The following is a 27,905-nucleotide window of genomic DNA, read 5'->3' as shown; positions in this document are numbered from 1 at the left end:
TTATTAAGTTTTATTGTTTAACTGCATCAATTATGTTAACTAAACAAACTGCTGTGTAATAATTTTTCAAACTGTAACATATAAAAATTGTTTATGGTTCAACTTTAACAAACCCTCTGGAAGTTCATCACAGTACATATGCATAGCCTGCTTTAAATGCAATCTTGATCTGGTGATGATAACAGAATGATAACTTCTAGCAGAGTGATTTTTGTTTTTCATCTGCAAAGTTTTGGGTTCAAATCCCAATCAGGTTTGGCATTTGACGTATTTCATACACTATAAAATTAACCTCTCATCCACTTTAAAAAATATATATGTATATAAAGTGATGGGGATTGGATATTGAACTTATCATTAGAACAATAAGTAAATAAATAACAGAAGTGTTGACAAAAGAAATATAACAAAACTTATCAGTTACAATTTTTTTAAGGATTTAAAAGAATTGTGAATAAATAAAATCCCAGATAAAAATTTATGGATATATATATATATATATACATAGTTCAAAAATCAAATAAATTAGAAACTCTTTTTGATAAAATAAATTAAGTTAACGTACATATGTATGTAAATTTAATTTAATTTTTTTTTCTTAAGTTATTCATTCGCTGAAAGAATTGAGTATGAAAAGGTTGATTGCCATGAATTCATTAAATAAAAAGTAAATAAATTCTAATAATAATAAGAAAGTAGAAATGAAGAAGCTGATGAAAGGTTTAATGATTTTTCATGCACAACAGGTATCTTTTTTTACATTTAAATTATCTTTTTTATTTCTAGACAGCATATTTTACATCACACCTATATGTGTCATTTTTATTTTATTTTACCAATATTTAATGTACCTCTTTAGTAGTTACTCAGATATATTACATTTTATTATTAGAAAAGTTTAATGAAGACACAAAGTTTTGAAATTTTGTGACTGTGACTTAATGAATACAAGTTAAGTATGAATGAGTGGGTGGATGAATTGCACACAATCTAACAAGTTAATTGTCTTAACACAATTTTAACCAGGTTCAAATCCTGTATCCTGTATGGTAAGTAACCAGTATCTGAATGTCAAAAAAAAAGCTGCTCAGCTGATTTAAGTTTAAACATGTAATTATGGTAAAACAGATTTAATATAAATGCAAATTTTACTGTCGATGATTAAATATTAATAAAACAGAAATCAGAATGAATAAGGTAAATAATGAAAATAAATGAGTAGGGGAAAAACGATTCAAGGATACTTTAATGAACTTTTATGGAAACTTTAGAAAGAAAAAATAGGTAGGAAAAGGATGAGCTGGAACATTTGTCCAAAGAGAGAACAGAGAAAAGTAACAAAATAGAATACCTAGGAAGATACACAAAATGATAAGTGCTGGGTAGAAAATAGGCCAAGGTATAGGTAGGTGGTTTAGGGAAAAGAAGTCAGTTATGTCCACAGAAGAGGAGAGAAGTATGAAAGGAAGTTAAGGAACAGGTTTGGGGATGAAATAGGAAGAGTGGAAAGGCTTATATTTCAAGCAGGTCATGTTTGCAGCTGGAAACTGTACTTGATGGTTATGTTGTGACCATAATAATGATGACAGTAGAATAGTTTTCGATAGTTACTGGAAAGAAATTAATGTGTGCAAATCAACACATTAAACACTTTCTAATAGCACCTTATTTAAGGAAATAATATGTTCATTTATTTCACAGCAGTAGAAGGAAAAAATTATCATAAAATATGCAACATTAAGAAACCTTTATGTGGAAGATAAGCAATAGATGATCTAGCAGGTGCCATCTTTGCAACTTTTACATCTTCTAATAGTGAGGATGGAATCCCAAATACTGATGATGCCAGCAGAAGTACTGCTATGGCACGTTTCATATTGATCTGTGCAAGTATATAGATTTAGCAACTTATAACTGAAACAAAAAAAAAACATAATATTTTTTTATTTGTCAGGCAATACATTATAAAAGTATTCTGTATTAATTAATAATTAACTATAACCAACATTTCATACAACCATGTTGGATTTCAAAGAAACTTTTGAATTTAGTAAGACAGTAATCTTTTTCTCTATAAATAAAATTTATATCTACTATACTATACTTGAAACCTGTTATTAATAAGTATTAAATGGGGTAATTCAAATGAGTCGACTGAATTACATGAACAACAGTATGCTTACTGATAGTGAATTAAATAATTTTTCAAAATTTATAAACCAAAATATCTTTTGGTTTTTGAGGTGTTAAAATCATGTGCTGAAGCAGCATTTAAAAATAATGCAAGGGTTTAATAACAAAGTTTTCAAAAAAAAATCATTAGAAAATTAATTTTCCCTTAATGATGAAATCAGTAATCCATCTTTTCCCACAAAAAGGAGTAGAAAATTTGTTAATTTATACCATCTTCCTTAGTTTTTATTCTGCTACTGAATCATATAAAGCATCTTATATACAAGAGATTCCAGTCAGAGTTTTCTGAGAACAATGACATTTATTATTCAGTCAATCCCTTTTGTGAAAAGAGTAGAGTTTGCACAATAGAGGAACACCTGTGTTTCAGTGGACATAGCATTCAAATACAAAATAGTGTATTCAGCTCAGTGAATCCCTAGAAACTAATAGCGTGAAATTAAAAAAATTCTTTGGCATTAATCTAATAATGGGTGCTGCTGGATATCCAAGGCTAACAATATATTGGCAGTGAGCCTATGCTTTGCCATTCATAGCTGAGAACATGTCACAAAATAGGTTTCTTTCTAGCTTTAAGAATGAATTTACATTTTGTGTATACAGTTAACGTTACACTAGAATCTGAAAAAAATAAGTTACGGAAAGTTCAGCCTATTATTGATAGTGTCAGAAATATGTTTCTTTCAATTCCTCAGAATAAAATTAATTTTTCAATTGATGAGTAAATAATCCCCTTTTCTAGAAAATGCTTAATTAGACAATCTGTTAAAAATAAACCACGCCCGGTTGGGTTAAAAAATTACATGATTACAAGTGCCACAGGGATAATATTAGATTTTGAGATCTGTCAAGGCATAACCATTCCTTTAAAAAATAAAGAATTGGGTCATGAGCCATTTGTTTTGTTGCGCTTAGTGGAGAGCATTCCAGTTGGAAGTTTTGTCTACTTTCACAGATTTTTCACAATACCATTACTTGAAAAACTGTCTGATTTGGGCATAGAGACAACTGAAAAAATCATGGAAAATAGAGTAAAAAGTCATGTTAAACTCCAACAACAGTAAAACTCAAAATTGAAAAGAGTCAAGTCTGTTCAGCATGTCAGATCTGACGAAAAAATTATAATTGTTGAATGGATGGGCAATAAAAATGTTCTAATAGCTTCAACATGTAGTGGTGTTGAACCTCAAGAACAATTTAGAGATGATCCAAAAAAAAATACATATTACTATTACTTGCCCATCCATTGTATTGCATTATAATTGATGCATGAGTGGGGTTGACTTATGTGACCTGTTGATGGAGTTGTACAAGATATGGTTCCGCACACAAAAATGGATCCTGAAAGTTATTTTGCATTTTATTGATCTGGCAACTGTTAACAGCTGGCTGCAATACAGAGAATCTAAACTTCAACATAAAGATAATGGCTCTTTTAAAGTTTCGACTTTAGCTTGCTGAAGCAATGCTGGCAAGCTCTGATCGGCTTAGAAGAAATACTGAAGATTTAGACACTGATGAAGCTAGTCCTACACCTGAAAAACGGTCTAAATATTACCACCCACCCGCCCCTAAAGTTCGCTATAATGACAAAAGGTGTGATGGGTCTGACCACTTCCCAACTGTAGATGAAATTACATCAACAAAATTTGCAGGCTGGTAAATTACAAAAGCAGAACAAAACTTGATGTGAGAAGTGCAATGTATAACTCTGCCATCTTAAAAACCAAAACTTTTTTAAAGCTTTCCATAAAAAGTGAAAATATGTTTTATTTGTGTTATATGATCTACTTTACTAGGGTATCATTTACAATTTTTGATTTTTAAAACAAATTTTTTTTGTTTTCAAATAAAATAAATGACAATTATGTTAATTTTCATTATTAATTGGCTTTTTGCGAGAATGTTATTTTACAATTAATTTTTTTATTAATCTGTATTCTGTGTGAACTGAATTATAATTTTTTATTTATGTTTTGTTCTGAAAGGTGATTTTTGTTAATTAGACTATTTTTCATCAATATAAATTTTTATATGTAATATATTATTAAATATACAGTAATGCATTACTATTATAATTATCTTTGTCAACTTTTACATATTTTTTATTTCAGTGTGTGACTTTTATAAATTAAAGTATAATTTCTTTATTTATTTTTTAACACATGCTCATTTTATTCAATATAATCCTAACAAGCACAGTCATGCTGGTTAGAATTTTTCCTTATTTCATAAATAAAACCTAACAAGGTGCTGGTCGTTTTTCATGAAAAATATTTTTTTAATTATTTTTCTGATATTCAGAGTTAGCCATAGGATAAAGAACATTAACAGATGTGAAAAAATTACTAAAAAATTTTCAGAGTGGAAAGGGATATGAAAGAAAGTAATACTGGAACCACCAAAGAAATTTTCAAAAAAAAGTTTAAAAAATTCATTGAAATCGGCACATTTGGTAAAAATTTTAATTTAAACATAAATAGAAAATTCACATGAGTCAAACTGAGAACCTTCACACGAATCAAACTGAGAAGTCGATATAAAACAAAAAGCAATTATAACAATTCTATAAATTTACTTTTATATGATATTGTAAAATGACCGAGCTTTTGTTAGTTCATCATGTTATATATGTATGCACAGCCATCCTCAAGATTAACAAGTATCCACTGCTAGGCTTACTAGGGAAGGAGATGAGTAAATTTCCCATTGTCTTATATACTTAGATCCTAGGTGGGGAATGTGGCAGCCTTGAGGCCGCATGCAGCCTCTGTGAGTTTCTTGTGCGGTCTTCATAAAAGTTAGCTTTTGTATTAATTAATATTTAATTATATAGATTACGACAAATTGAAAATTAATAGAATTAAATAAAGAACATATGAATGCAACTTTCATTGACTACTGGTGGTAATAGCCAACTGTATATATCAAATGTTAGAACGCCACCTACTGCAAAATGGTAACACTACTATTTTCACGTATTACATTTTCATATGTCTTTAATAATAAAAAAAAGTGATAATATATTTTGTAATTGTTTTCCCTGCTATATTATGTATATACGAGGTGTGTAAGAAAAGTAATTAGACTGACTTTTTACTTACCAAAGTTTTAATTTTTTTTAAACGATAATAATAGTATAGCTGCGCAAGTAGTTCCCTTGCGCAGCTATACACCGGTGGAGTCATTGTTCCCACTCCTGGTAGCAGTGCTGGAAGGCTTCAACTGGTAGGGCTTTTAACTGGTCGGTCACATTCTTTTGAATGTTCTCCAGAGTTCCAAAATGACATCCTTTTAAGACATGTTTCAATTTCAGGAAAAGGAAAAAGTCACAAGGACTCAAATCAGGTGAATAGGGAGGTTGAGGAGGAACCGTAGGAATGCGTTTTGAAGTCAAAAATCCCCTGATGGAAATGGCCGAGTGACACAGGGCATTGTCATGATGAAGCATCCACATGTTTATAATGTCTGGTCTCATGCGAATCACTCTTTTCCTGAGCCTTTCAAGGACCTTTGTAAAACACTTGGTTGACAGTTTGTCCTGGAAGTACAAATTCTTTATGCACGATATCCCTACTGTCAAAAAAGCAAATCATCAGCATGGTTTTGATCTTTAATTTGTTCATTCGACATTTTTTCCGTCGAGAAGATGACGAGTGTGCCATTCTTCTGTGAGGTTTCGCGACACCAATTTCGCATGTCCAAATCGTCTGTCAAAATTTGATGTACGGTGAAAGTGTTTAAACTTAATTGTTCACTCATCATCCTTATTGTTAAAAGATGGTCTGATCTCACAAGAACCCTCACACGCTCAACGGTTTCGTCAGATTTTCAAGTTGAAGGTCTCCCTGAGCGAGGTTGATCTTCAAAGTGTTCTCGGCCTTCCAAAAATGATTTTTGCCAACGGAAAACTTGTGCTCTTGATAAGCAATATTCCCCGTAGGCCTGTTTCAACTTTTCAATGATCACACTCGCGGATTCCCCAAGTTTAACACAAAACTTGATTGCACAACGTTGCTCTAAATTCCGATGCTCCATTTTCGTAACACACAACAAAAACACTTCATTGATGGCGCTGTCAAAAATAATGTGTTGGCTGAACGGAGTTTAAACTCCTACTGAGCATGTGGAGTGGATGAACAAACCGGTTTAGCACAGACCGGTAGACACAGCGTTGCCAGATCACTCGCGATGCTACCAATCTCATTACTTTTCTCAGACACCTCGAATTGTAAATTTGTAGTTTTATTTCACATTGTAACAAATTTCATTGCCTTTAAGTACACTTTCTCTAATTTTCCGTCCTTTATATGGACTGAGAATTTAAAGTGTTTTGAAATTTGTTACATATAAAATAATCTGGATTAGCCGCAGAATAAGACTACCGCTGCCATCTAGAGGGCTAAGCATGAACGAAGCTGTACATGTCTGAAGTATAAGTACCTACTTTTCTCCCGTTGCTCCGCATTCCCCTGTATGTTGCGTAGTTGGCGATCTATAGTTATCTGTGTGTGTTTGCAACGGTCTCGTCTCGTATTGCTACCGGCCATTGTGAAAATCTAGTTGTTACTGTTTTTACGCCCTTTTATTGTATTTCTAGCAAGTATACCCTTTCTTAAATATTTGATATTCGTTTTCTCTACATCATGTCAAATTATAAGAGAAAAAAATTAAATGAAGAAATCTGAACATTTAATGTAGAGTGGGAGTTAGATTTTTTTCTTTACTTCTGTGGAATATAAAATGGTGTATTTGCTGTGGAATACAGTTTTAACTACTTTTAAAAAAAACGAATGCAAATAAACACTATTTGGCGTATAAAGAACATAAATATTTAAATTTAGAAGGTGAATCTCGACAAGCTGCACTTTAAAAATAAAAAGCTTCATCAACAGGCGGCTTTTAGTGCTTTTGCAAAGAAAAATACCACTGCAGTTGAAGTTATTTACAAAATAGCACATATACTTGGAAAAAGAGGCAAACCAATTAGTGACGTAGAATTAAAAAATGTATTGTTGAAGCAGTAGGTATATTAGAGCCAGAAAAAATTGATAAATACAAACAATTGCCTCTTTCAAGAACTATAACAGATCGACAGTACGAATTAGCACAAAATGTAACAGAGCAACTTTGTACAATTACACAAAATGAACATGTTTTTTTTTTCAATTCCTTTAAATGAAGGACGGATAAAACTGACTAGACGTAATTTTTATATTTTATTCGTGCTGTAACTAAAAATTTTCAGTGTTACGAAGAACTTCTTGCGCTAGGTTCACTAACTGGAAGAACTCGCGGAGTTGACATTTTCGAAAACTTCAGAGAAGTATGTCATCGATTACAATTAAATGTGAATAATTTAGTTAGTGTCTACAGCGATGGCCCACCTTCCATGAGAGGAAAAAAAAGGATTCCTTGCTTTATTAAATAAGGAAAACTTGAAAAGATTGATATCATTTCATCGCATTTTGCATCGGCAAAATCCACCATTTTGCAACACGCTCTAGATAGAACTATTGCGATTGTCAATATATTCGCGTAACTGCATATATCACCGCGAATTTCGGCAGATGCTAACTTTACACGAGGAAACGTACATTGTTGATCTAACGTACTACTGCAAGGTTCGCTAGCTACCAACAGTACAGGTTTTGATAAAAGTTTTAACTTTACGACGATAGATTTTTAATTTTTATCAAAAACAAGGAAAACTATGTGATCTACCATATGAAACATTGCATTTTTGTCTGATATCATAGCAAAACAAAACAATTTAAATATTTTCCTGCAAGGTAAAACGAAGTATGTATATGAAATGTGGTAAAAGATCCAAGCGTTTCAAAAAAAAATAATATTTTTCAAAACATTGCTCTCTCGTTGGGATATATCTGCAGAACACTTCCGGAGTTAGCAAAAATGTTGAATGAGCAGAAATATGAAAATAAAATATTTGATGAATATGAAGGTGTCTTGGATTCTTTTAATAGAAGGATATACTGGAATATTTTCAAATTTTTACCAACACACTCCTGCTATGAAACTGGTATTTGAACCATATTTAGTAGATAAATCCGAGACTCCAACGGAACTACAAATAGATTTAATTGAGTTGAGGGAAGATAGAATCCTCAAATCCCTTTTTGACGCTAAAAAGGATCCCATAGAAATCTGGAAAAATGTTGTTGAATATTCATGGCTATGTGAACATGCACGCCGTTTACTTTCCTGCTTTGGAATTACTGCTGCGAGTTAACATTTTCTCTCATGACAAAAATTAAAACTAGTTTAAGAACGCAAATTACAGATGCTCATTTAAAGGATCAATTAAGGATGCGCGTTACGAAGCTCGATCCAAATATTCAATTACTTTCAAATAAGAAACAAATGCAAATATCCGACTAACTTAAATTTTCTATCGGATTTTATAATTATTTGTTACATATTGTTGCTAGTTTTTTTTTTTATAACTCAATATTATTATTGTTCTATTGTATTTCTTTATAATTTAATAAATTTATTTAAAAATACTTCTACTTTATTATTTTTATTTAAAGTGGTATTTAAATATGCAGTTGTTTATTAAAAAAAGAATAATTAAAGATTTATGTTGAAACAAGTTATTACCCTTATGTGAATACAAAAATATTTTATATTGTAACGTTTTATGCTAAAAAAAATTAAGTCATTTATATAAATAAATGACTTAATTTTTTTTGGTATTATTTCTATTTAATGCAATAAATTGATAAAACTATACAAAAACTATAACAATTTGACAAAGTCGCATTTATAGGTATATCAACTTATGCGGCCTAATTTAAATATGGCCTCTAATGGTAAAAAGGTTCCCACCTCTGACTTATATGAATATGCTATTACGTATCAGCCCATATTACATATTAAGCCCTTCGAAATTCATTTGATATAAAAGGTGCTCTCTAAAATACTCTCACTCTGTTCAACACAGAAAAGAAATCGTAATTATTACTATTACTTTCAGAGATAACAACTCTTGACTACTGTAGATGTTTCCTCAGATGCTTTACAACGTTATAGTTATAAGAAAGACTGGATAAATAGCGCAGAACAATGAATGAATGGTAATTCATTCATACGGAAATAGTAATTTTGTATTAAGCGGGGACAGTAATTCTGTCTCCGCTTAATGAACACCAATCTGTATAAAGCAACAAGTTACCTTTTTCTGTTATGAAATAGCACTTGAATAAGCTATCTGCATTATGTTTTATTCCAACTTTTTTTTAATTTTATCTGGTTTACTAATTTCCACAGCAGATTCGAAAATTTCAGTAATCGTTTTAATAAAACGCTTCCTACAGATTTGATTATATTATAAACATTTATTTTTGGCATTGGAACTTATGCTAATAAATAACGAAAAATATTTTGAAAAAGGACATAGAGATGGGACGAGGGGCGTACAGGAGGTTCTCTCTGTGACTGTTTTCAAGGTGCACTCTAAATTTTAAGTAGGATTAAAGTATAAATTCACCCAGCAAGTATACATTTAAATTGATTTAGCCATCGTTATCCGTATCAAATAAAACTAAATCAAATATGATAGTGAGTAAAATTTCGAACAGATTATTTTGAAACAAAAGAATTAAGTATTAATATTTTTATAAATTTAGAAATAACGGTTTATTTTATTAAAAAAAGTGAATATGTATATACAACTTATATTTAAAGATTATTTCATTCATTAATTTAATTTTTTTTCATTTAAATTAAAATGCTAAGCATTACCTTACCTTTATATTATATAAAATAATAGTGTGATATTTTAACAAAAAGAAATGTTGCAAATAAAAATTAAAAGAATAATAATAAAAAAATATATGTATAGATCCTACCTTTTTACCTGTGCCGATGTTACTTAGAATTAAGCTTCCTGTTGCGCCACTCCTGTAGCGACGTTTAATGAATATACGAACCTAAATCGATAAAATACTGTTCCAGTCAGAAGCGCAGACGCGTAAAATTATCGTTTTTTTATGTTTACATAAAATAAATATTTAACCCTTTTCGTATATACTCACACAAATTCAAGTATTTGCACACTTACATAAATTTTTTTCGACACTGACTGAAAGACAGATAAAAGTACAGAATAAAAAAAAACGAGAATAAATTTATGGATAAGAAATATGTATAGGGAAAACTGAAAGAAATAAAAGAAAGCTGGGAAAAAAGTCGGTGAATTTTCTCAGTTTTTCATAAAACTTAACATAATTATAACTCTAACTGCTGATAACATTCTAATTTCTTCTTTTTTTTTTATCAAAAGAAAAAAATAATTACTATTAAATAAAAAAATTATAAAAATTTGTTGTAACCAATCAAAAAATTTTAAAACTTAGTATTAATTATAATTCCATGCTAAGGTAATCTGAAGGTAAAATACATAAAACATTAAAATACAGTTGTTTTCACTTTGGTATTGCTTCATTAAAAGAAAAAAAATTAATAAAAATAATTTATTTATTCCCTTCGGCAATAACAAGCCTACGCCCAATTACAACTACGTATTTCATCATATTAATTAAAAGCTTTTATTTAACTCGCTTTAGGAATAATCAAATCTTGCAACTGCTATATCTTTTGATCTATCGTATGAAAACCAATTAAATTTGGTACACGTATGTAACTTCGATGACAATACAGCACTACGGTGTCGGGATTTGATATGACCCACCCCCACGCTCCCACACAAATCCCTACGCTAAATTCATCCAGTTGATTAGTTGAAAATTTTCATTTCTCATGAACTATCGCATGAAAATGATTGAAGTTTGGTACACCTATGTAACTTTGATGTATAAAAATAAATATTTTTACTTTTTTTTAGTCTTAAAAAAATTATAAAAATATATTTGATTATATAGAAAAAATTATTTTTTAAAAAAGCTTTTATTTAACTGATATTAATATTAACATTAATAAAAAAAGGAAACAAATTAGAAAAACCCTCTAAAAAGTAAAAAATAAGAATTAAATCAAATTGAGAATTTTAAACAAAAAAATATATTAACAAATATAAAAATGCACTGAAAAGTAAAAAATAAATTATATAAATATCTAATAAATAAAAAATAAATAAATGTAATAATTATTAAATTTTAAAATTAAAAAGTAATGAAAATATTTAATTAAATAAAAGCGTGGCGCAGTTTTTATAACAATCTTTTCGAATAAGTATTTACAGACATTTGCTTTATTTAAAAATATATTTTTTGTTTAAAAAGGTTATTTAGTATATGTATATACTTTATTTATCTGTAATAAAATATCTCAAGTATTAATTCTTTGATGGTTCAAATTTGCACCAAGATGACTTTTCCGAGATTAAAAATAAAAATTAAATTTAGAAATCTTGCACAAAGTTATTACATTTGACGGTAATCTGAAAAACTGTTAATTATTATCGTTATTATAATTGTAATCGTAATTATGAATTCATTAAATAAAAATTCATAATTAATTAAAATGAAACTTTAAGCGGAAAGAGTGCGTTCAATTTGGCTTAGATTACAAGCAGAATTTGAAGATGAACTTTAAAATGAAAATGAAGATTAATTGTTGTAAAAATAAATGTTGTGTTGTTTTAAATAAATTATAAAAATTGCGCCACCTTTTATTTAAGTAAATATTTTCATTACTTTTAATTTTAAAATTGAATAATTATTACATTTATTTATTTTTTATTTATTAGATATTTATATAATTTATTTATTACTTTTTAGAGATGTTTTCTAATTTGTTTCCTTTTTGTAATTAATGTTAATATTAATATTAGTTAAATAACAGTGGTCAGTTTTTGGTCAAGGTCGCAGACATAACATTGTTCGAGAAACCACAATTTTGCCGATTTCGCATTAAACGGACTAGGGTTTGTCAACAAATCAGTGAATGATGTTATAAACAACATAATCCAAGGTTGTTTATTATTACAATTCTGACCTGTGTGCGAATGCGGTTACCATCTCGATTCCCCCCCCCCCCCCCGAGTGGAGAAGAACCCACCCAGCGTGTCCGGTCGCTACACCACCCCCTCCGTTCCTAGCCTGCAGTGGCTTTAACGGAGGACATCTTCTCGCCCTCAAACTGATTGCGCACAACAGCTTTCAGTTCAGGCCCCGCAGAGATGCCACCGATGCAGATGCCCCGAGGGACATCTACATCTGTAAAAATTCACCCGAGATAGATTTACATGTTTATGCCTTCAGAATGAAGACAACGGACACCTGCAGCTACCACGTCGCCCTCAAGAACTAAGCTAGAAACCTAACCGCGGAAAGAAGACCCCGCGCCTAGATCCTACTATAAAGAGCCACTATCTGAATGTCGCACTAACAACCTCAACAATAAACCACTCTAAAGTTCCCACTAAAGTTTAACATCAAAATTTAGACCTAGTTCCCTTAAGAACCCCTCTTAATACTCTAATGAGTTTCTATCTGACTCCGTTCCGGTCTGCCCGGGAGAGGAGAATAAACGCCTACTCCCGTACAGCGCCATCGCGGAGTCCCGCGTGACATTCACCATCTTTCGCAATTGCCGCCAAGACTCCCCTACGTACCACCTAAGCAGCACCCAGAGAAGCCCCGCCGACAGTGACTTTAGCTCAAAATGCCCTCGTCGGAGCGCGACCGCACCCGCCGGACAAGAATAATCCCGCCCGCCGACAACGGCCGCAACTCCGCCGACAGCCTGATTCAACGCATACCACCAATACATCTAACCGAGGCACGCTGCCTTAAGCGCCTACCTTCGGCCAGTCAACTGCCCAGGCGGTCCCTAGCCACCCAGGTTCCTATCACCTACTAGATCCCTTCGGCGGTCCTGCTCAGGGCGAGGAAGCGAAGGAAGCCAGCAACTATTTTCCACTCTCTACGAGTCCTCCAGTTGACTCGTAGATCCAAAACAAGAGTTTACTCTCTCGGGGTCCCTAGTAACTCTGGTACGTTCAGCTTCGTACCGGGGACATATGTAGAGGACATGGTCCACAGTGTCATCGACCCTACAGTCCGGACAGAAGCCGGAATCAACCAACCTAAACTTAGCCAATTTGTCCCTAAATGCACCATGTCCTGAAAGGAACTGAGTGGTATGCCGATTGGGGGATACCCAGCTAATTGCTCGCAACTCTCTAACATCGGGGAATATACCATGCGTATAACGACCTGTCAAAGAAGTGTTCCACCTATCTTGCCAAGAGTCGAAACCTTGGTCTTCGATCTCACGCATACGCACAGTAGTAAGAAGGCCAGCCTTCCTAGCAAAATACCGCTGGCTACGTTCCGTAGCCGAAATATCCGCAGGTTTGATGCCTGCGATCACAGTAACTGCCTCTCGCGAGACAGTCCTGTAACCACCGACAACCGCTAACAGAAGAAGACGCTGGGCTCGTAAAATAATGTCCCTATAGCTTTGGTGTTGTAAACGATGAGTGAGCCCAGACGGGCGCAGCGTACAACATAATGGCCTCAGAATGCGGTTACCAACTGTCACCAGTCTGTTCTCGGTGTGCGTTGCGTGTGTTAGATTAGGTGCTTTTTTTTTTTTTTTTTTTTTTTTTTAGGGCGAAAAACGGTTGAACGTTATCATCGCCCGGAAAATAAATAAATAAATAAAAGTAATTAAAGTTGTTAGATAAAATTAAGACTTAAAACTACTATCACAGAAACAAAATCCGGAATGGGTGTAAAAGGCCCATTCTCGGATAACAAAAACACTAACATGTAACTTAAAACTACGTTAAAAACTATCACATTAAACATAAATAAAAAAGGAGATAAAACTCAAAACTATTACGTTTAAAGTCTTACAACTAATATCACAAAAATCTTACAACTAATATCACAGACGAATTTAAAAAACAAACAATAAAACAAAAAAATATGAATATATATATATAGAAAGAAAACAAAAATCCGATAGGGAGTGTAAAAGGCTCGCTACTCGGATAACAAAAACAATACATAGGACAATACATACAATTACAAAAGAATACATACTTATTACATTTTTTGCATTAACCCTATACTACGTAAAAACATAAACATCCGGTTTAAAACCTCCTTATCATCACGCAAGATACCACGGATGTTACTAGGTAGTTTAAATTTACGACGCAATGCCGCATAACATATGCAGTCCACGAGTATGTGGGGCACAGTCACGCGGCAGTTGCATCTTGCGGAAACGGAACGCAAGGATGTCGGAGGGTGCAATACCCTCCTATTTTTCGCAGTATACGGACTTTCGTCCTTTGCTGCTGGGTGATTCTATTTCACTGGCGGTTATTAATAGTAGTTGGCGTTTATTCGTTTGGTGAAGTTTGGATTGCGTTCCGATCCAATGGATGGTTTGTCGGTAGGGGCCCGGCGGAACGATTTGCTAATAAGCTTATCTTCCGTGACGCGCTCCATTTCAGCCAAGAGTTGGCTGAAATCCTTAGTTTAAGGTGGCGTCCTCTCATAAGGAAGGGACGTCGGAGGCGATTTTTGGGCCTACTCTTATTTATTTACTTAATTCAATTCAGTTTAACTTGGTTTGAATTAAGGAAATGTGGTTGGATGGATTGCTCTGGGGCGTTGCGCCTCAGAGCTATCTCAGTCAGTAGAAGTATGATTTGTGGTTTACTATTCTGAGCGCGATATACCTCTATTAAGTATTAGTTGTCTGCCCGCCGTGAGGGCAGGCAGGAGAGATATACATAACGCAGGTTGTTTTTCGTGCGCCCGTGCGCCGGGGTGGTGACAATTTTGAATAAGACGCCCCCCTATTATACTTAAATTTGAACTTGGTGCAGGTGCTGGTCTGGCCCTTCAAAATATAATGGTCCGCGGAGGGTTTGGGGGGTCAGGTGGTGGCTGGCCAAACACGCTTTCTTCTAGCTGTCCTTGTAGTACTTGGAGTTTTGCCTGAAAAAGAAAAAAGCCCAAGCGCACAGCGGATTGAACTGTTGAATTGGTGATAAAGATTGCTCTTTTATCACCGTGGTATTTGGTGGTGGCGGGTTAAGGCAGTCATGCTGCCGGATAGGTATGGAAGTGGGAGCGGAATTTGGTAGAGTGTCCGCCTGTCTTCTTTTGGTTGGCCCTCACTGCGAAGCCGTAGACCTTGCCTAACTCTTCTCTTGAGTAACCTTTAAGTCACCGCTTTGCTTGTAGTTCTAAGAACTAAGCGGGCGAGAAGGCAGGTTTCTTCTTTCAGCAGCAGTTCTTTCTTCATCGTCTTCTTCTTCTGCTGCCTCGTCGTCTCTTCTTTCTTCTGGTGCGGAAGGTGATGGAGGATTGAGCAGAGGGGATTGGTTTAAGGGGTTTGCTTATTGTATACGCATACTATCCTAGAAACATATGTGTAAGTGTATTTCTATAATTTGTATAAACTATTTGCGTTTTAGTTTGGTGGGGATGACATAATTTGTCATGCCATTATGTTAACTCTTATCCGTAAGAGTCAGATATGTTTTTAACCTCAATTATAATTTGGAAGTTGCCTGTGGCGGCCCGGGGGCAACCCACGCTGCAATTGTTGACTCTTATTAGTATAATAATTAAATGTAATAATTATATATATGGATGTTTGCATAATTTGCAGTAGGACTTACCTCTTTTTAGTGGCATGGCTTACCTGGCCGGCCGTTACCTTACGGCGGTTCGTCCAATACTGCATGTGGTCGTTTCCTGACCACCTGTGGTTGCGGGTCCTCCCTGCAGATGTCCCGGATGTGCTGGAACTCGGAGGCAGCAGCTGAGCTGTAGAACCGCTTCGCCTGCTCCAGCCCCACCTCGCAGACTGTCTGCAATCTAGCGTCCCTGCGCAGAGCTGTGTTCCTGATGAACCAAGGGGCCCCGAATATCGTCCTGAGGGCGATGTTCTGGACGACCTCCAGTTTCTTCAGGAGTTGTGCGCTCGCCAGTCCTCCCCAGGCCGGGAAGGCATAAACCATGATGGGAATCACGTAGATCCTGAAAAGTAAGATTTTAATTAGGTTTGGCGTTGGACTTCGTCGGTTCAACAGCTGGTAGAGTGCGCCTCGAGCCTGCCTTGCCCTCTCGGTTACACTTAGGATGTGTTCCCGGAAGGTCAGCCGGTTATCGATGATCACCCCCAGGTATTTCGCCGACTTTTTATATTCTATGGGGTCGCCACAGATTTCCAACCGGACTGGCTGTTTCCGCTTTTTCCCGGGAGGGGTAAAGATCACGGCTACGGATTTGTCTCCGTTCACCTTGATCCGCCACCTCTCGAGCCACTTCTCCAGCCCGTCCAGCTGTTCCTGCAGTTTCCCCACCGCGAAATCGGTATTACACGACGTATAGAAGAACGCGGTGTCATCAGCGTAGAGGCTGGCCCTCACCCCCGCTAAGCACGGCATATCGTTGATATATGTCGTGAAGAGCAAGGGGGAAAGTACAGCCCCCTGCGGAACTCCAGCCTCGATTGGTCGGTCAGTGGAAATTGACTCCCCCATCGAGACGTGGAATTTTCTGCCCATCAGGTAGGACCGCAACAGCATCACCAGTCCACTCGGCAGGGGGGAACGGGCGAGCTTGTATAACAGGCCCTCGTGCCACACCCTGTCGAATGCCTTGGCCACATCCAGGAAGGCGGCCACAGTGACCATCTTTCTGTTGAGACCTGTGGCGACGCTGTCCACGATCCGTACCAGTTGGTGCGTTGTCGCGTGGCCCTTCCGAAAACCAAACTGGTCTTGCCTGATCTCCCGCCCCAGATATCGAGTCAGACGTTCTAAGAGTATTCTTTCGAATATCTTCGACAATACCGGGAGCAGGGAAATCGGCCTATAGTTTTGAGGGAAGAGTGGGTCCTTCCCTGGCTTCGGAAAGCACACGACTCTCGCAGTCTTCCAGCTGGATGGGTAATGGCCCACCCAGATAATAGAAGAAAAGATGACCGCTAGTCCTGTGATCACACATCGCGGGACGTTTCTAAGGGCACGGGCCTTTATGCCATCCGGCCCCGGAGCTTTATCCGGGCGTGTGGCAGTTATAGCCGCTGTGACCTCGTCCTCGCGTACGCGATCAACCTGAGGGGGCACCGCTATCGCATTTTCGGCGTAGGTCTCCCAGAAGTCCTCGACCTCCTCTATATGGTCGTCATCGTAAACATCGGTGTTCGGGGTAAACTGGTCTTCCAGTGTATCCGCGAAAACCTCTGCCTTGTCTTGGTCAGAGTAGGCCAGACCACTCGGACCATGTAGAGGGTGTTTCGGAGTTCCAGGCCCCTTCAGCTTCTTGCAAAGGCGGAAAGCCGATCCCATATCCGCCGAGGCCGACTCGAGAAAATCCCGCCAGGATTCCTCCCTGTGCGCCTCCAGCAATTGTTTCACCCTGGTCGTCTGAGCGTTAAGCATGCGCTTATCGTCAGGGTCCAGGGTGAGTCTGTATCTTGTTCTTAGCCGTCGCTTCTCGGCTATTGCTTCAGTCACTCTAGGAGGAAGCCTGTCCCCACGGTAGTCTATCGGGCTTTTCGTCGTACAAGTACTAAGAGCAGCCCTGATAGCCGTGGTAACTGACTCGGTCTCGTTATCAATTTCCTCGGCCGTGCCCAGCAGATCTAGTGGCTCTCGGTGATAGGTCCTCTGGAGAGTTTCCTTGAATCTCACCCAGTTGACCGCCACTTTACACCTAGGCGGCGGGTATCGGTCGGCCCTATCATCTTCCAGTTCAAGCAGGACAGGGGAGTGGTCGGAGCTGAGGTCCTCGATTGTCGCGATGGACAGTGGTTTATCCACTGCCCTCACTATGGCAATGTCGAGGACGTCAGGCCGAAAATTACCCGACTTATGCGTGAACGTGGGAGTTTCAGGGCCGAGCACCCTGACCCCCGCCCTCTGTGCATACTCGCTGAGGGCGCGGCCATTTCTGTTGGCCCTGCGGCTGTTCCACGACGTGTGTTTTGCGTTCAAGTCACCCGCAATTATTGCGGGTGATTGTGCGTCCAGAAGGAGGTCCAGGTCATCCAGCGGTAGAGGGCAATTTGGCGGGTTATAGGCCGCAATCACCCTATACACTGTCCCCGCGAAATCCAGCTGGACGCACGTTTGCTCCAGACAACGTGTCTGGATGTTAACTCTTGAGTGAGTTACACGTCTGTGGACAAATACCGCAGTGCCCCCAGCTGGAGGTCGCCCTTGCGGTACCGCCCTGTCGGTTCTATACGCCGTATAATTCCGTAGTGTCACCTTTTGTGCAGGCGTGAGCTTAGTTTCAGCTACGCAGATGACGTCTGCTTCTAGGTCTTCCGCAAGACGCAGTAGTTCCAGCGTCCTGCTTCGGAGCCCATCAGCATTCCACCCTAACACCCTAAGTACCCGCTTATGCATAGCGAGCAACTATTGCGGAGATAGTTTCCACTATTATGTGGAGTATCTCTTTTATACCGCTCGCCAGCATCAGCCTGGGAACGGCAGCCAGGATGTCTGGCACTATCCCCGCGAAGGAGAATCGCGAACTGTCGCTGCCCCCCTCCCGGGGATTCTCTCCCACGACCCGGGCGGCCGTCCCCTGTGCCTTAGCTGGGCCAGATGGTGGACCCCGCTTCACGCTTCTCGGCGCTCTGTTTCGGCTCGGAAGGGCGGGGGGCCGGCGCAGGTGTAGTCTTCCGTTCCTTTCCCCCTCCCTTCTTCATCGCCTTTTTGGGCTGTTGTCCCCCGCCAGCGACGGTTTTCGCTTTTGAAGGGGCCGCCTGCTTGGGCGGTTTCCCTTTTGGAGCGGTCACCTTTGGTGGGCGCTCTCCAGCCTCCTCAGCGGGGGGCCCCGCCCCTGGGGCAGCTTTTTCGGATTTCTCCGTATCGGCAGTCCGGGGGGCGGTCGGTTTCCCTGTCGCACCGGACGCCACACTGGCCCACGATCTTCCGCTGGCGGGAGTCGTGGCAGCGCCAATGTTTTGTCTGGCCACTATCTTTTTGTAGTAGCCGCACCCGCGATAATTAGCGGGGTGGTCTCCCTTGCAGTTGATGCAAACTGCAGGGGATTCCCTGGTCTTTGTGCAGGTGGCAGTCTCGTGCTGACCTGCACACTTCAGACAGTTGAAGGCCCTCGAGCAGTAATTGCTCGAGTGCCCAAACCGCTGACAACGATGGCATCGGGGGGGGGGGGCCGCCTTTCGCCACGTAGGCCGACATCTTCACCCTGCAACAGAACAGGCTGTCGATGTCGTACACCTTCCGGACATCAGGGGTCCTCCTCAGAGCGACCAGACAGGTGGCAGTTTCCCTGCCATCCCGTGTGGTCAGTTTTCTCACCGATGAGACGTCCAGTCCCATCTCGGTGAGTTCAGCGTAGATGTCCCCGACATCCACGTCTTCCGTGTGGCCGCGTCTTTGCGCGTGGCGCAACTACGCTTTCCATTTTCGCCGAAATAAAAATTAAACTAAGAATATATATCTTATAATTTACACTTTTCTGAACGAAAACAAACACAATATAATATGCTATTCGCACAATAGTCCTATACAATTTGTACAGGCTATACAATAAAAATTCACTATTCTAATAGCTGAAAATAAAATAAATTATATTAGAGTCATAAAATCTTATCCTAGTCTTAGCTGTTGTTGTGACAATAACAATAAACTGGAATGCAGGTAGCTGGCCGCCCGGCTGGTGTCCTAGCGGTACCGCTTCACATGGTCGGCGACGCCAGTTGAAGCAGGTATAAGCAGTAGACCCTCTGGGCTGCACTCACACAAACACAATTTACAGAGCTCTTATAATCACAACCTTTCACTATGACTGCCAAGACAAGAATCTACCGCATCTTGCGCATAGAGGTGGTTGTTCTCTTGTAAACAGGTACTCGTGTGTGACTCTCGTGTGTCCTATCCGCAATCGACAGAGAACTACTTCCTCACGCCGGGGTTTTCTGTATGAGGAGTTCCATGGTAATACAGAATCTTTAATCTGACGGAGTTTATTATCAACGGTAATTGTCCAATCACCTTGCCACCTTGTTCTTAATAATTGTTTTACATAGTTAATGAAATCAGAAGTAGTAACTCGGGTGGTGAAAGGAGGCTGGTTACATGCTTCTTTGGCAGCGGAATCTGCATGTTCATTACCTGGAATCCCTACGTGGCTAGGAACCCAGCAAAAACTTAATTCTGTGTTGCGATTATTCAACTCAACGATTGCGTTGTAAATTTCAATGACGATAGGATGTTTGGAATAAAAGTTTTTTAAGGCTTGGAAAGCACTACACGAGTAACTGCAAATAAGAATTTTTCTATAATTAGGGTTAATGATGTTTAGAGCCTTATTTATAGCGTATAGTTCAGCGGTAAACACACTCGTAATACCGCTTCTTTGAAGCGGTATTACGAGTGTGTTTACCGCTCTTTGAAAAATATCTGAAAGAAAATCTTTGAAAAATATTTGAGACTTTTAAAACCGTTGCTAGTCGTAATATTAAGCGACCAAACAAAGCGACTTATGAGCATTTCCGCATTATACAAAAGTTATGCGAGATTTATCCTTTGTTGAAAATGCAAACAAAGCGTTTTACAAGTCGATTCAACAGATTTATACCAGTGAATTAGAAGTTATGACTATCACTGAGATATTGGAGAAACATCCTGAGGTGCCCAAGCCCAAAATGTCAGTCCACTGAGAGATTAATTGATAAAATTAAACAAGATTGGATTGATACTGTACACCGTCGTAAAGAGTAACGGCGTGAAAAGATGATTGAACAACGGGCCGCAGCTGCGTCAATTAAGTATTTAGAAAAGGTTCAGGGGGCAAAGAAAAGACTTATTGAATCAAAGAAGATTATAGAAAGAGATAAAAGTGATGAGGATGATTGCTCCCTTAGTACTAGTGATAGATAGTACTTAGTGTCAATACTCATGATGAGCGGGATGAGTTAAACTATCCGCAAAGCCCCGAGTTTGGATACCTGCCTTAGAACTAACTTTGGTAGTGGGCGTTCGACTCCCCACCGGGGCACCTAGATTAGGTGCTGTGTACATTGTTTTTTTGTTGAGAATATATCGTCGCGTCAAACTCTTTACAAGATTTTAGTTTTCTAAAGACTTTATTTAATGTTTTACTTTCTACTCACGGCTATTTTTGTTATGCCTGAATTCCTGTTTTTTTTTTATTCTGTGAATGTAATAATTATTCTCAGTTAAGTCTTCTCTTGTTGTGTTTCTAGTATAATTATAAATTAAACAAACTTCAAATAATGCTGATGTGCTGTTTTATTTGTTTTTTTCTTATTCGTAATCACTATCCAATCCAGACCATCAGATCCTCTCAGAACATTTTTTTGGTCCCCGGGCCGGATCTGAGTAGTGAATTTTTTGGACTGATCGTGAGATTGGGTATAGGACATCGTCACCGTACAGCTTGTATTATTTTTGCGTCAGCGCTGACGCATTTGCTATGTCGTTCGCCGGTCGGGTTTTGCTCCAACGGAGTTGGGCATCATTTGTTGAGTCCGTGGCCAGTGAGACCAAGCCGGTCAAGTTTCCCACCATGGAAGCGTCGGAGTACCAATCGAAATTAGATCTGCTGGAATCCACGTGGTCTCGTTTCGACGACCTCCACAAGAAGTTGCTTCGTTCAACGGACCCAGCGATCACAGAGGATGCTTACGTTAAGGACAAAGTCTATGAGACGTGCATGCTCAGTTATTCGCTCGGTCGGGCCTCTCTTATTCAGGCTATCACACAGAGGGGTGAGAGTGATGACCGCTCAGAGTCGTTTCGGCGGTGTAGCACCCAGGCTGCTCAATTCAACAATCCGGCGATTAGAGGCACTCTTCCGGACATCGCTCTGACTCAGTTCTCAGGATGGCTCTCTTTCCGGGACCTTTTTAATTCATTAGTGGGCTGCAACACGGAACTGCCCAGAGTTGTAAAAATGCAGTATCTAAGGACCATTGTTATTAAAAAATAACAATGAAAACTGTTTCTTATGGTATAGTCTAGCCCACCTATATCCTCAAAGTAAAACCAATCATCGTGTTTCGTTCTATAAAAAATTCGAAAATAGTTTAAAGATGAAAGGAATCGACTATCCTGTTTGCGTGAAAGATATCGATAAATTTTAAGCTCAAAACGGAGATATTGGTGTAAATCTGTTGTGTTATGACATCGAACGCGATGATGAATCATTTAATTCTAATAATGTATATGTAAAACGTGTGAATAATGATCGAAAAATGTCATTTGGTTGTTGTTATTAACCGATGATAAATTAAATCAAAGTCATTATACACTAGTGGTGGGATAAACGATTCTTTTTCAGGAATCGATTCTTTCGATTCGATTCTCAGAAAGGATTCGTAAAAAAGAATCGTTCGTCCGATTCAATGATTCTTTTCCTTCCCACCACTACCAGAGCTGTAAACTCTAATGCACATGCTCTTTTTCTCTTCTTCAGCCAAGTTTAGCAGTTCATCTCTTCGTACTGCTGTTCGATTCAACTGATGTGTACATACTAAATGTCTTCGATTCTTCTCTTTTCAACTCTTATTCGACTCCTAGTAAACATCTGATTCTTTTTCAGTTCAATACGATGTTTAGTAACATAAACTTAGTAGCCTATCACTTCTAATACGCATGCTCTATTCCCTTCCATCTACCAAACAATTCTCCTTATTTCATCTCTTATTCGATTCCTTTACGAAAACAAGCTTATATCAACAAACCTCATCGCTAAACAGAGAAGGGAAAATTTAAACTGTTACGCACACATTCTATATGACATCATTATTCTTTTTTCTTTTAATTTCATTCGGGCGGGAAGCTATGTTGCAAAATATTAATTGTTGTCGTTCTTTTGCGCATACTGTCATGCTCAAGATATATTTTATAATTATTCTTAGTACACGGATAAACGACGACAGTCGATTCTGTTTTCATAGTGGGTAATCTTTGCGTGTTCTATTTAGAGTTGTGTTTTTAGTTTGTTTATATATTTTTTTTATTTGGCCTACTCAATTTCGTAAGATTTTTTTACTTTGCATAATCAGAAGACGATTTTTTTTCTAAATGTTTATCGTTATTATTTTTTTAAATCATTAGTTTTTACGTAAGTAGATACTGTTTACGCCAATGCGTAAAGCAGTTATAAGTTAATTCATCTGGTTTTTTTTTCTGCAGCGCCGCGCAAACTTGAAGATCACATCGGCATACCGGACCGTATCACAAAAGGGGGCAGAGGTGATAGCAGGCGTCCCCCCAATTCACTTGCGAGCAGAGGAGCTCACGCAGGTGTACGAAGGAACACCAAAAGTGGAGGTGAGAAGATCTACGCTGCAAAGATGGCAGGCCGAGTGGGACGCGTCCCCGACCGGAAGCTGGACGAAGAAACTTATACCCAGAGTAGAACCATAGGTCCGGAGGGGTTTTGGGGAAGTGGATTACTACCTAACCCAACTCCTCTCCGGGCACGGAGAATTCGGGACGTATCTTGCTCGGTTTGGGATCTGAGAGTCACCGACCTGTCTCTACTGTGCGGAGGAAGACTCAACAGAGTCCTTCTTCCAATGTCACCGATGGATGGGAGTCAGGAGACTGTCAGGAATTGGTCACCTGACTCCGAGGACTCTGGTGAGTTACATGCTAAGAGGTAGAAGCCAGTGGGACAGAGTCAGCGCCTGCGTGAGAAGGATACTCCAGACAAAAGAAAGGGAGGCCAGGAACTGGGAGGAATAAAACCGAGTGAAGGGTCAATCAGGCCAAGATGTTTGTTTTGTTTGTTTGAATTCTTTTGTTTTATATTATATGAATCGGCAATATGTTTATTTCTTCGATATACAAATGTGTTTATTTTACAATGTGAAGTGTATTATAATTATTATGTATTTTATATTCCTGAGCGCACGTGGTGTATTTATTTATTTGTTTTTTTACTTATTTTTATTTCATGAATATGTAAACGTTGTAGGCCTCGCTAAGTCTACAGGGGGGCGCTGTTCTCCCTGATATTTGATAAATTTTATATTTCCTGTGATTAAAAGTTGTGTTTCTCTCTCATCATGCGAGGTGTGCTACATTATTATTTAGGATGTATTACCCATTTGCAAGTAGTGTATTTATATCACGCATCTGCAAATGCTCATTGTTTTGTTTTACTATGTCTGCTTGGGGCGGGACACTTCCCCTAATATAATATGTATCTTGTCTTTTTAAATATTGTGTTTTTTCTTTCACCACGTGACGCGTTATGTATTTTTATTATTTTGTATTTCTGTGTGTATCAAGAAGTTCGACGTATGTGTTGCGGGTTTCCTTGTCCTCTGGATCTAGGGACACCAAGTTCAGCCCAAACGCAGTCGTATGGGGGTGCCGCAAGATGGAAGGCGAGGCACTAAAAAAAAATAATAATGGGAAGCTGGCTTAAAAAATAATGAAGCCAGAGGGGACGAAGCGCGGAACCGTGCAGGGCCAGGGAGGCAGCTTTCTTGCAGAGGTTGCCCTGGCCTGGATACACGCAAGAGTGGCCAGGTCGGAGTACCTGATGAAGCACGAAAGACCATCGAGGTATGATGGGTGGGCGCGCGAGTGTCGGGGGGGGGGGGGGGGGGTATGCGTGACGGCATACTCGAACCCTGACTAGTGGTAGGGATGGGAAGGGTAGCTCTTCTGGGGAGGGGCATTGCAGCATCCAGAAGCGGAGGTCGCAATGTCTCGGTGATCCAGAAGGGACCCCGATGGGCGATTGTCCGCTGGATGGACACTGCTGATGGGGGATGGTTAGACATCGCCGCGTCACATTAGGCCAACCGAGGCAACGTCTTCAAGGCGGTTACCGGTTGTCATAATGTGGTTAAAAAAGGATTAAAAAAAAAATTCAACTGGTTTGGTATTTGACTTATTTTCATCTAAAATTTAACAGTATTTCGATGTAATGATGTAATGAATATTTCAATTATAAGTAAGAAATTTTTCATACACTGAAATTTATGCATTCCATTCAACGTACGTATAAACATATGCTCAGCTGATTTTTATTTATGCTTTTTGTATTGTTCAATTAAGATTTAACTCTGTATTATTTCATGTTTATAATGTTTAAAAAAAACGTAAACATGTTGCATTCACTCGGCTCCTGATGATTCACGCAGCTCCTGGTGGTTCACTCGGCTCCATCTACACTATATAAGCCATAAGCCGGCACCCCACTAGAGTCGGTCAGTGTCTCTCTCAGTCTCTCTCTGACCACAGTCTTTGACCATCATTCGAAGAATCATTAGTGCGTCTTACAATTCTAATATTGTTTAGTCAAAATTTACACTTCATACAGTTAACAAGTAAATTACACATATTCTTCAACAATGAATCTTTTTTTGTATGTTAAAAATCCTTTAAACATTACGTTTGTGGTTTTTATTCTCTATAATTGTATGATAAAATATTAAACTTAAAGGAATTTATGTAGACATATATAAAATCCACGATTGTGAGATTATATTTTGTGCAAGTGAATATCAAGATGTCAATGTTCTTCATTCTACAGTAATCGTTTGTTGAACTTTCTATTATGATAGTCCAGATTACATTCTGTGCCAGTGAGTATCAAGATATTGTTTTTCATTAACAAAAACAGTAATCATCTACTAAATAATAAGGTAATCCTCTGTTAAATAATAAGATATTATTATTATACTCTGTATTGTTATTATATACTGTGTGTATGTAAAAGAAATATTTAAGGTAATAAGTTTACCTATACTTTACTTAAGGATTGTTGTATATAAATATCGCACAAGGAGATTTTGTGCAAAACAGTTGTCTTAACAAAACAATAATATGTATTTATGCATTTTTTTTTGTTTTAATGAATATGGATATATAATTCTGATTTTCATTCTGTTAAAAATAAAATCCAATTTTCTTTTAGCAAAAACGAGCTACGTGTAATTTTATTTTTGTAATTTACCCCAACAGATATTTTATACGAACTTTTAAAAAATAATATTTTGTTTTTAAATTTATAAACATGAGCTGAAGAAAAAGAAGTCACATCTGGACTTGCTTTTCCGAAGCAAGCCCTGGAAAAGCTTTGTGTAATTTTTGTTGTAGTTCAGTATCCTATGCCGGTGGGACGACTAGTAATCTATCTCGTCATATTAAAATTAAACATCCAGGAGATGATATTTCAAGACAAAAAAATCCGTGTCCTGATTATGTTTCAGAAATGCTTTATAACTTAAATCCTACTACGTCTACTGCGACTGACCAAATGAATCGCAGCAATTAGCCCTTAAATTAACAAACCTTGTTGAATCGCCTAATCCTTCTTCTGTGCTTCCAATAACATCTTTGTCTTAAAAAAACACAACAGTTGTCCCTTAATTCCTTTGTTACCAAACCTGTCCCTCAAAGTAAAAGCCGAGCGTTAGATATTCAATTAATTAGGTTAATAACTAAAGAATATCAACCTATTTCACTCATTGAGGATGAAGAATTCAAGTTGTTCATATGTTAAACCCTTGGTATTCGCTTCCTTGTCGGAAAACAATTACAACTAGTTTAATTTCACAATTATATGATAGAATTTCTTGTGAGATTCGTAAGTCATTATATAATATAGAAGAAGCATGCGTAATAACCACTGACAGTTGGACATCAGTTTCAAATAATAATTATATGGCCATAACTGTCCATTTCATTGACCATGATTGCAATTTAAAAACCCAATTACTTACTTGTATGGAAATCTGCAGTCAACATACGGCTGAAAACATTACCATTGAATTACAAGGTAAATTCAACGAGTCGGCTATTACTGACAAAATAGAAGCGGTTGTTAGTGACAATGCAGCAAATTTAAAAGCTGCTATTCGCAATTGTCAGCTACGCCATATTCCTTGCTTAGCGCATACAATTAATTTAATTGTCCAAGCAACAGTGTCTGAAGTAAAAACAATTGTAGTAAAATCGAAATCAATTGTCGAATTTTTTAAACGAAGTTCTCATGCTGCCTCCAAACTGCAAAACATGCAGCGACAAATTAATTTTAAAGAATTAAAATTAAAACAGAAAGTGCCTACCCGATGGAACTCACTCCTGCACATGTTTAATAGATTATTAGAAACAAAAGAACCACTAATTTCGACTGTAGCTTTGGTGAATCCTATTCTAAATAATATTTCATTTGATGAGTGGACAGTTATAGCTGAAATGTGAAAATTATTGGAAATGTTTGAAGAGGTAACTATTGAAATAAGTTCTCAAAAAACTGTCACTATTTCAAAAATCTGTTTATTGGCGCGGCGATGATAAGGCATGTACTTAACATTAAATCTTCTACTCAGAATTCTGAAATCGTTAAAGTATGTAACAAATGTTAGACCAACTGCAATATAGATTTAAGGATGTTGAAAATAATAATATTTTGCTTGAAAGCATGCTATTTGATCCTCGCTTTAAAGATGAGGCATCTTACCAAAATGCTTACACAAAACTTTCACTTTGTATTGTACTTTCTGATTTGTATTCAGATCGAACAAGACGATCGGTTTGAAACCGAACAAGAAATTATTGAACCCTCCATTTCAACTGCATGGGAAGATTTTGATAAAAAAGTAACACCAATTTTAACTAATTCAAACCCAACAGTAGCAGGAATTTTAGAGCTAGATAAATATAGTAATGATCAGCTCATCTCAAGAACACAAAATCCTCTCTCTTGGTGGAAAGAAAG

General features: G+C 37.7%; 2 protein-coding genes across 3 annotated transcripts in view; one reads left to right on the top strand and one right to left on the bottom strand.

The window, feature by feature from the left end:
* Window positions 1–27,905, bottom strand: part of LOC142318450 (uncharacterized) — a 120,348-nt gene that overhangs the window by 28,653 nt on the left and 63,790 nt on the right. The window contains exons 1-2 of one of the 2 annotated variants that reach the window (XM_075355035.1): window positions 10,068–10,176; window positions 1,747–1,914 (exon numbers count right to left, since the gene is read on the bottom strand). In XM_075355035.1, the coding sequence (XP_075211150.1) occupies window positions 1,747–1,876 (130 nt within the window). In that variant the 5' untranslated portion in view covers window positions 1,877–1,914; window positions 10,068–10,176. Of the gene's footprint in view, window positions 1–1,746; window positions 1,915–10,067; window positions 10,177–27,905 lie in introns of those variants that run through there. The other variant, XM_075355036.1, reaches the window with a different exon arrangement.
* On the top strand, window positions 26,681–27,388 carry LOC142317953 (E3 SUMO-protein ligase ZBED1-like). The gene has a single exon (XM_075354485.1). It carries the CDS (start codon window positions 26,681–26,683, stop codon window positions 27,386–27,388), a length of 708 nt encoding a protein of 235 aa, XP_075210600.1.

The sequence above is a fragment of the Lycorma delicatula genome, chromosome 1 (assembly GCF_047948215.1).
Source record: "Lycorma delicatula isolate Av1 chromosome 1, ASM4794821v1, whole genome shotgun sequence".
NCBI lineage: Eukaryota > Metazoa > Arthropoda > Insecta > Hemiptera > Fulgoridae > Lycorma > Lycorma delicatula.
This window is presented reverse-complemented; position numbering and strand designations above follow the sequence as displayed.

Bases quoted from the DNA above. Each gene is read 5' to 3' on its own strand.
- LOC142317953 (XM_075354485.1), top strand. From the start codon at position 26,681: ATGTTAAACCCTTGGTATTCGCTTCCTTGTCGGAAAACAATTACAACT.